This window comes from Mandrillus leucophaeus, unplaced genomic scaffold (assembly GCF_000951045.1).
Source record: "Mandrillus leucophaeus isolate KB7577 unplaced genomic scaffold, Mleu.le_1.0 Scaffold118, whole genome shotgun sequence".
In the NCBI taxonomy this organism is placed as follows: Eukaryota; Metazoa; Chordata; class Mammalia; order Primates; family Cercopithecidae; genus Mandrillus; species Mandrillus leucophaeus.
In genome coordinates, this window is record NW_012100098.1 from 351576 (window position 1) to 361008 (window position 9433).

The 9433-nt window shown below is 54.2% G+C and overlaps 2 protein-coding genes across 3 annotated transcripts in view; both read right to left on the bottom strand.

The window, feature by feature from the left end:
* Window positions 1–1024, bottom strand: part of SOAT2 (sterol O-acyltransferase 2) — a 13559-nt gene extending 12535 nt beyond the window's left edge. The window contains exons 1-2 of the mRNA XM_012001781.1: window positions 861–1024; window positions 306–361 (exon numbers count right to left, since the gene is read on the bottom strand). Coding sequence (XP_011857171.1) covers window positions 306–361; window positions 861–942 — 138 coding nt within the window. The 5' untranslated portion in view covers window positions 943–1024. The remainder of the gene's footprint in view (window positions 1–305; window positions 362–860) is intronic.
* Window positions 1025–2170: 1146 nt separating this feature from the next.
* IGFBP6 (insulin-like growth factor binding protein 6) lies at window positions 2171–6950 on the bottom strand. 2 transcript variants are annotated; one of them, XM_012001794.1, is made up of 4 exons: window positions 6394–6788; window positions 3693–3838; window positions 3390–3509; window positions 2171–2489 (listed from the first exon to the last, which is right to left on the bottom strand). In XM_012001794.1, exons 1-4 carry the CDS (start codon window positions 6722–6724, stop codon window positions 2367–2369), a joined length of 720 nt encoding a protein of 239 aa, XP_011857184.1. In that variant the 5' UTR covers window positions 6725–6788; the 3' UTR covers window positions 2171–2366. The 2 variants fall into 2 exon arrangements, with proteins under 2 accessions (XP_011857184.1, XP_011857193.1); XM_012001803.1 differs by having other exon boundaries at window positions 2172–2489; window positions 3385–3509; window positions 6394–6950.
* Between the last annotated feature and the right edge of the window lie 2483 nt (window positions 6951–9433).

Genomic DNA, 9433 nt, shown 5'->3' on the forward strand with positions numbered 1-9433 from the left:
TGCCCAGATCACCTCTGGCACGGGCAAATGGTGAAACCCCGTCTCTACTAAATATACAAAAAAAAAAAAAAAAAAATTAGCCACACCTGGTGGCACTCATCTGTAGTCCCAGCTACTCACTTGAACCTGGCAGGCAGAGGTTGCAGTGAGCTGAGATTGTGCTGATGCACTCCAGCCTGAGCGACAGAGCAAGACTTTGACTCAAAACAAAAAACAAAAACCAAAACAAGTCATCTTTATCACCAAGCCTCACTCCTGCCTCCTGCGACCAAGCATCTGTCCACTTGACCTCTGACGCCCCTCACCTCCATGTGTCGGGTCCATTTCACCAAGTCCGGGGCTCTGTGCGTCTCAGTGTTTCCTGGGAGGAGTGATCAAAGGCACAGTCAACAGGAGGAGTTGGGGTTCTGCAGACCCAGAGGCATCCTGTGTTCAGGAAATGCTTTGTGTGCTCAGCAGCCACCCTCACCCCAACCAGCCAATATCTAGTATCATGGGTGGGGCTACTAGAAGGGGAAGTTGCTGTTGCCAGTGGTGAGGCGGCCATAGGCAAGCAGGGGGCCTGGTGACATTACTGGGAACGGGGCACTCAGGGAATGGGAAGCTACTCTGTTCACCCTCTGGGGCTAAAGAGTCAGAAAGATAAGGCCAGGCCACAGCTCTGACGTAGCTCTTTTCTGTTCCATCTCCCAGCTGGGTGGCTCAGGGCTGAGGCCAGGGTCTGCCTTCCTTGGCCTCTCTGGACAGCAGGAAGGATTGGCATCAGGCAGTTGGAGCCTTCTCTCCATAGCGCATCTCTCCCCTCCTGCCCCACCACCCGCTGGTGCCTTCTGTGCCCCCCGAGGGCGAGGCTGGCTCACCATCTCTGCAGGGTTGGTGTTCCCGCTCCCCTCCCGGCCCTTCTGTCTTCTGCAGACGCAGACGGGCCCCGCCTGGCTCCATGGAGCGGTCTCCAGTGGGCAGCAGGCAGCCCTTGCCTGTGTTCCCTCCTTCCTTTGGAGCGTGGCCTGCCCTGCAGAACTCCTGTCCCACTCAGCTCAGGTGACAGCTCCAAAGACTAAAGTCCTTTCAGGAGGAGGGGGCCTCTGGGAGCCCGATAGGTTATCTGATCCGGAGGGCAGAGCTTCTCAGATTCAGGCCTCACTCTGCTGTCTGTTCCAGGGATGGCCACATCCCCCTAACACCCCAACCATCATCCAGATGCCCAGCTCCAAGGGTGCTATCCACCCCCTCCCCACACACACAGGAATAGTGGCTGGGTACGTCGCGGGGAGGGGAACTTTGCCTCTCAGAAGCTTGTCACCTAGCATGGCTGGCCTTCAGTCTCTCCCAGCAGGCTGAAGGTCAGGGAGGAGTCAGAAATGTCTTCATGTATCAGTGCGTTCAGCTCCCTTTCACCACAAGGTGTGTGACTGATGCATGTGGTAATATTCTAATGGGGTTAGCTCCGTGCTACTCATGGAGCTGGGGCCCCTCCAGGAAAGGCTGAGTGCCAGGGCCCCTGAACATCTGCGCTTCCTGACACCTGCTTGGGTGAGCACGTAGGCAGAAAGGAGGCTAAACAAACACGTATTAAGCACCTAAGGAATACCAGGTGTTGTCACATAGGAAGAACCGGATGCAAACCTCCCTCTGTCATTTACCAGCTATATAATTTCAGGCAAGTGACCCCAAATTTCAAGCCACAGTGTCCTCCTCTGAAAAATGGGGGCAAAAATCCCTATATCACAAGCTTATTGTAAGCTCAAAATGAGGTAGTCCAGGTAAAATCACATGGTTCAGGGCCATGGGATGAGCTCATATATTAGTAATAATTTCCTTCTTTTTTTAGTAGGAAGTAACAGAAGGGTACGTGCTTTGAGAGTTCCTCTTTGCTGGGTTCCTGCTGGGATTAACTATTAATCCTTCCCCTCCCCTTATGTCCAAAGATCAATGTTAGAAACAAGGTCACAACTTCAGATTAAGGCCATGATCTCAGTGTCTCCCCTTCCCACTCCCAACTCCTGGTGGGCAGCTCTGTGAAGCTTGATGGCTTGAAGCTTCTGCCTGGCTGTCACAGGAAGGACTAAAGGTATCCACAGGAAAGAAGAAATGCTGTGAGGGAACTGTAGTGGGGTAAAGAGAGGGCCAGGGGCTCCAGAATTGTGAGAGGTAGACACAGAGACACAAGCCAGCGACCCCAAGCACAGCTTTATTGACACCCCAGCCAACACCAACACTGTTTCCAACCGCATGTGTAAAGGCCCAGGGGTGAGGGGGCCCATGGGGCAGGGCCTGAAAGTGAATCGTGGGCCTTGAGTTTTTTGTTGAGTGATGACAGCTCCATGTTCCTTCCAGTGGCCCTGCAGCCCCTCTATTCCCCAGCTTTAGCCGCTGCTCCCAGTGGGGCAGGAGGAGCTTCCATTGCCATCTGGAGACCCTGGCAGGGGCTTGCCCATACGATCCACACACCAACAGGGACCTCGGCGCTGCCCCTGGGAGGAGCGGCACTGGAGAGAGAGGCACACAGGTCAGGGGTGAGACCAGAGGCTTCCAGCAGGAGAATGAGAGGGGATGTCTGAGTCTGAGGATGCAAAAACACCTGAGGGTCCCCTTGGGACAGCAAGGGTCACTGGGTTCCCTCTCTCTCTCTCTCTCTCTTTTTTTTTGAGATAGAGTTTCGCTCTGTTGCCCTGGCTAGAGTGCAATGGCATGATCTCCGCTCACTGCAGCCTTCACCTCTCAAGTTCAAGCAATTCCCCTGCCTCAGCTTCCCGAGTAGCTGGGATTACAGGTGCGCAGCACCACGCCCGGCTAATTTTTGTAATTTTTAATAAAGACGGGGTTTCACCATGTTGTTCAGGCTGGTCTTCAACTCCTGACCTCGTGATCCACCCACCTTGGCCTCCCAAAGTGCTGGGATTACAGGCATGAGCCACCGCGCCCGGCCCAGGGTTCCCTCTCTTTAGCTCCCCCTCTTCAACCGATAAATTGTGTGCATTCTGCTAGCCTGGAACAGTAGTTTTCAAAGTGGCGTTCCCAAATCCGGATCACCAGGGAACATGTTAGAAATGCATATTGTCAAGCCCCACCCCACACCTCCTGAATCAGGAAGGCTGCTGGTGGGGCTCAGCCATCTGTGTGGCATAAGCCCTCCGAAGGATTCCGATGCCTCAAGTTCGAGAGCCACTGAGTTAGGCCATTCCTTCAGTAGGTTTTCTCCCACAGTGTGTGGTTGATTATTCTCTAAGTTTGTATAACAAATTATATTATTCTCTACGTTCTCCTACAGTTGGAAGATCCTTAAAGATGGGGCAGTGTCTTATTTATGCAGCTTTGCAAGCCCCATTGTCCCCACTCCCTGGCAGGAGCCTTCTACTGGAGCAGGGGGAGAAGAAAAATAGCCTCACCTGTCGCTTCCGGTAGAAGCCTCGATGGTCACAGTTGGGCACGTAGAGCGTTTGAGCCCCTCGGTAGACCTCAGTCTGGAGTTGCTGCAGCACTGAGTCCAGATGTCTACGGCATGGGCCCTGGGGGAGGGAGAGCAGGCAGCTTAGAACCGCTCCAGCCCAGTTCCCCGTTCCAACCTTCTGGCCCACCAGGCAAGCACCCAGGACCGACAATGGAGCCGTCTCCAAGCCCAAGGGAGCAGTCTCAGATGGCAGTCTCCAGGGCTTCCCACCCCTCCTGCTCTCTACCAGCTCCAAACGCACCATCTCGGTGTCTTGGACACCTGCAGAATTGGGCTGGGAGGGTGTGGTAGAGGTGCCTGGATTCTTCTGTTGGTTTCTGCGGTTCGCATCCTGTGGGCGGCCAGTGCCTGCTTGGAGTTTACTCTCCTTAGGATTCTCCTCTGCAACTGCGGAGGAATAGGAGAAGGAGAGGCCAGAAATCAGCCAGAGCCATGTGGAGAAGGGCCTTGCCCACATCACCTGTTGAAGTAAGGAAGGGAGGGCCTTATGCCCCATTGTTGCATGATGCTGGCCCTAGTTTCTTTCTCTGACAAATAGTTACATTACTTTTCCTGACAATATTCCCCAGTATTTCCCATAGTGAGCTTAAGGCTTATAAGGGAGATGCATTTTGGAAAGCAAAAATGGAAAATGAGGATGGGTGCAATGGCTCATGCCTGTTATCCTAGCACTTTGAGATGCAGAGGTGGGAAGATTGGATTGCTCGAGCCCAGGAGTTTGAGACCAGCCTGGGCAACATAATGAGAACCTCATCTCTACAAAAAAATTTTTTAAATTACCAAGGTGTGGTGACATGCACCTGTAGTCCCAGCTACATTAGAGGCTGAGGCAGGAGGACTGCTTGAGCCCCAGAAGTCAAGACTGCAGTGAGCCATGATTGTGCTACTGCACTCTAGCCTGGACAACAGAGTGAGACCCTGTCTCAAAAATAAATAAATTATTGGCTGGGCTCGGTGGCTCGTGCCTGTTATCCTAGCACTTTGGGAGGCCAAGTTGGGCAGATCACTTGAGGTCAGGAGATTGAGACCATCTGGCCAACATGGTGAAACCCCGTCTCTACTAAAAATACAAAAATTAGCCTGGCGTGGTGGCAGGTGCCTGTAGTCCCAGCTACTCCGGAGGCTGAGACAGGAGAATGGCGTGAACCTGGGGGAGTGGAGGTTGCAGTGAGACACTGGACCACTACACCCCAGCCTGGGCAATAGAGTGAGACTGTCTCAACATAAATAAATAAATATATTTTAAAAATTAATTAATTTAAAAATAAATTAATGAATTACAATAAATAATAAAATAAATGAAAAATGAAGAACAAATGCAAAGGACTATTCAGGGCTTTGGGCTTTGGATGAAAAGACCTGGCTGTTCCACCAGAGGCCAGAAGGGGGCGCACGAAGCCAGGGAGCTGGGGCAGAGAGCAACGGATGTAGGAGGGGGGCCAACAGGGACCCAAATGGAATGTGTGTCCCTGCTGTGACCTTGCTGTGACTCAACCCACCCCTCCCAGGCCTGAGATGTGGTTACTTCTGGGGCACTGCAGTGGGAACCTCTCCCTTCTGATACCCTGTGATCCAGGCCAGCTCAACCCCAGTGGTCCCAGGAGCACATGGATTCAACCCTTAACCAAGATAGGCTGAGGGCAGATTAAGAAGGTGCAGGGAATGAGGGGCTTCCAATCTGCAGGTTGCTCCCGGCTCTGGAGAAAGTTTCCGGAGGGTCCGGGGAGAGCTCAGGACTGGGAACGGGTGAGGAAATAAGTCAGGGATAGGAAAAGGCAGAAAGGGGAGCATGTACTGCTTGGAATTTGCCTAGTATCTAATAAGATATCAGAACCCCTGAAGGGATCCTGTCTCTCCCTCTGTGCCCAAAGATAAGCTCCCAACTACCACTCACAACCCAGGAGACATTTCCCCTGCAACCCTGAGTCTGATCCTTCTTCCTCAGGATGCCCGCCCCTCCCCAGACCTTGTCCTTCATTCCCTACATTTAGCACCCAACCATGTAGTTCCAAACTGCCTTCTCTCATCCACCCAGACCACCTTCTAGGAGGACCCCCAGAAGCCTGCACTCAAGCATTTGGGACTGAAAGAAACTCCAAGTGAATTCTCCATCCCCTCCAGAGGAAGGAACCCAGAGACTCTGGGATGCGCAGTTTGCATTTCCTGTCCTCCCCATCTCCCTGCTGCCCCCCATGTTTTCAGTGCTGATTCACTTCTGTCCCACCCACCCAGTGACTCAGCTTCTGCTCTCCTCCCTGGAGCAGGGTGGGGTAGGATGGGTGAACAGTTCTGAGCAGGTTTAAATCATAACCCTGATTTGGCAGATTCCCTCTTTCCCCCACTCTTTCTCCCCTCTCCCCCACCCTACGCCCTAGCCTGCCCTCAGTCCCTACTCAAGTCTAATACAATTTTGGATTTGGGGCCTCTTCGGTTCTAGACCCCTCCTGTTTAGGTGCTTCGAACACCCGTATTAGGAGGAAACGAGCCATTTCTCAGTGTGGGCAGAATTTCGGAGTCTGGGGTTCCCTTCCCTCTTTCTCAAAGTGGAAGCTGAGAACAACATTTGTGTCCTTTCCCCAGCTTGCCGTCTAGGGTTGTAGGAGCTGGGCCTGCTGGAGCACATGGGATGGCCCTAAAACCCTCCATTTCTCCCCCTGCCGTCCCCAAGTTCCCACTTGCACACACACTACATCAAGGGAAAATAAACGGAGCAAAAAAGACCGAGAGCGCAGACACTTTCTGCTGTATCCCCAAGTCCCCTGGCCGCACCCCAGCTTCCTGCACTTGCCCCTTCTCCCCCACACAAATGTGCCCCCCAAAGTCGGAAGCGTCAAGGGTCAGGGCGCAAAGGCTTGCTGGGCCACCCACTCTTGTCTCCCCAGGACCCTGCCTGGAGGACGCGGGTCTCACGTGGGCGGGGCAAGGGCGGGGCGCGGACTCACCCGCGGGCGCGCGGGCCGGAAGGCAGCGGCCTCGGCCGAGCAGCAGCGCCCGCAAAGGCGCCTCGTCGTCCTCGGGCGGATGGCACTGCAGTCCTAGGGCGCAGTTAGGGGTGTAGACCCCGCACTCCTGCCCCTCCCTCCTGAGACAGCCCTCAGCTTCCGCGCAGCCCTGCGCTGGCGACCCCCCATCCTCTTCCTCCACGCAGCCCCCTGGACAACCCGCTTGCACCCCTTGCCCGCAGCCTGGGCACCGCGCCAAGGCGCCTCCTGGGCTGGCAGCGAGCAGCAGAGCTAGCAGCAGCAGCGGCGGCAGCAGCCTGTAGGGGGTCATGGTCAGGGTTTGTGCCCCGTCCTCTCCTTCCAGAGCAGTCGCAGCGCATCCTCTTCCTCCACGCAGCCCCCTGGACAACCCGCTTGCACCCCTTGCCCGCAGCCTGGGCACCGCGCCAAGGCGCCTCCTGGGCTGGCAGCGAGCAGCAGAGCTAGCAGCAGCAGCGGCGGCAGCAGCCTGTAGGGGGTCATGGTCAGGGTTTGTGCCCCGTCCTCTCCTTCCAGAGCAGTCGCAGCGCAGCTGCTGCCCGCCGCCGCCCCTCTGTCTTAAGTAGCCGCCGGCCAGGGGCCGGGCCCTTTAAGAGCCAGGTGAAGGGGGGGTGGGGGAGAGGGCAGGGGCATTCCCTAAACTGGGTGGGACTGGGGAGGGCCCCCCCCAACCTGGGTCCTCCCCACTCCTCTTTCCCCCTCCCTTTGCAGTTTCTGTTTACTTCCCAAATTGCTCTGATTTTTCTTGCTTTGTTCCCGGGAATCTCGGCCTGGAATTTGGGAGCTGTACAGCTGGCTGGAGGGACTGGAGGGTGGGGAGGAGCGGAAGAAGGGGAGGACTGGAGTGCAATCCATTTAGTGTGTTTATGTAGGAAGACGAGGGGCATGCAGGGACCCGGTGGGGAGTGAGAAGATGGGGGCTGAAAGGGAACTGAGAAGAGATGGTGTGTGTGGATCACGAGAGGAGTGGGCAAATGTGGAGGGACAGAGAAAAGATGGAGAGGGTGGATAACGGGGTCTTGGGAAATTCTGCTGATGGGAGAAGTAGACCAGGGCAGAGGAGAGGAAGGGCAAAATTGGGAAAGGGGTAAGAGAAAACACCCCTGAGATGTGACTAAGGAGAAAAGGGGCCCGAGGGGAGCCAGACTGGGGTAAGCCAACAGGGGGAAGGGCCGGGAGACAGGGAGGGATACACCTTGAATGAACCGTAGGAGACCCTAGCATTGTGGTGGGCGCATGCGGAGTCTGAAAGAATTGGAGAGGGCTGTGTGCGGTGTGAGAACTCGCTGGGAGGCAGGGAAAGGGGGAAAATTGGCCGGTTGAAACTAGAGAGGGACAGAAATAGAGGAACTCGTATTCTGGATGCTCTTGGGGACAGTGGCCAGAGAGCAGACCCCACCCCCCTTCCCATCCCCATCCTTCAGGTAAGCTTGCTCCTCCATTCCTCTCCTCTCCCAGAATCCGTCTCCTTCCCTCCCAGTCATCCATGGGGTTTTCTAGATTCATCAGACTGTCTTGTGCCCAGGGGGCTTCGGGGGAGGGACTACTCTGAGCATCTTTGCCTGCTTACTTGTCTACCTTGGCTGCAAGGGTCGGCTTCCACCGCTCCCCACCCACCTTCCCTAGGCAGTGTCCCGCCCATCCCAGGCACTCCTAGCCAGGCCTCACAAGAGAAAGGAAGAGGGACTGTTTCCTTCGGCAACCCACACCCATCCAGTTCTGGGTTATGCAACAGGGACCATCTCATTCTTTCCTAAAACAAGGGCTCTGGGCAGTGACTAAGTTTAAATGCTGGGCCTCAAGCAAGAATGTCAGCAAGGACTTCTTGAACTTTTAGGTAAATACGAAATAATACGGACCTCATTGTCAGCACCGCCCCCTTCCACACATTACCCTGGGACCCTAGGACCTGTGTTTGGAGGATGGTGTTTTCCTGTTGCCCTGAGATACTGATGCAGACTAGAGAGGCAGGGAGGAGAGGGTTGTGGGGCAGCTGATGGGAGAAGCTACTGCTGATGGGAGAAGTAGACCAGGACAGAGGAGAGGAAGGGCAAAACTGGGAAAGAGGTAAGAGAAAGCACCCCTTCCACCAAGGCTCTTCAACCCCCTGCCCCAAGCTCTGACCAGGCTCCCTGGAACCAAGGCTGGTCAGAGACAGGTTCCAGGGTACTGGGGTCCTGCCCCACCCCCTTTATCACGATTTATTTTGTCCTACACATGGTTCTGGCTAGGGTCTTAGGGTCTTTCTCCTGGACTTCGGGTTGGTGCACCTGAATAAGATGGAAAGCCTGTGGGAAGTTGGGAAGGGCAAAGAGATGGCTGTGCTCTTGCAGGATCCCAGTGTGGCTCTTTTTTTAAATTTTAATTTAATTTAATTTTAAGTTCTGGGATACATGTGCAGAATGTGCAGGTTTGTTACATAGGTAAATGTGTGCCATGTGGTTTGCTGCCCATCAACCCAACACCTAGGTATTAAGCCCCACATGCCTTAACTATTTGACCTGATGCTTTCTCTCCCCTCGCCACCCCGCCCCCACAGGCCCCAGTGTGTGTTGTTCCCCTCCCTGTGTCCATGTGTTCTCATTGTTTTCAGCCCCCACTTATGAGTGAGAATATGTGGTGTTTGGTTTTCTGTTCCTGTGTTAGTTTGCTGAGGATAATGGCTTCCAGCTTCATCTATGTCCCTGCAGAGGACATGATCTCATTCCTTTTAATGGCTGTATAGTATTCCATGTATTTGGGTTGGTTCCATGTCTTTGCTATTGTGAATAGTGCTGCAATAAACATACATGTGCATGTATTTTTGTAATAGAATGATTTATATGCCCTTGGGTATATACCCAGTAATGGGATCGCTGGGTCAAATGGTGTTTCTGGTCTGGGTCTAGACTTCTTTTTTTTTGTTTTGTTTTTTGAGGCAGGGTCTCATTTTATTTCCCAGGCTGGAGTGCAGTGACTCCATCACGGCTCATTGTAACCTTGACCTCCTGGGCTCACAAGA

Excerpts from the sequence above, each read along its gene's own strand:
- IGFBP6 (XM_012001803.1), bottom strand. The coding sequence starts at position 6,724 with ATGACCCCCTACAGGCTGCTGCCGCCGCTGCTGCTGCTAGCTCTGCTG. Across the intron at positions 3,839-6,393 it reads TCCGGCCCGCGCGCCCGCGG|TTGCAGAGGAGAATCCTAAG; the intron begins GTGAGTCCGCGC and ends ATTCCTCCGCAG. Across the intron at positions 2,490-3,384 it reads TACCGGAAGCGACAGGTGAG|TGCCGCTCCTCCCAGGGGCA; the intron begins GCTATTTTTCTT and ends CTCTCTCTCCAG.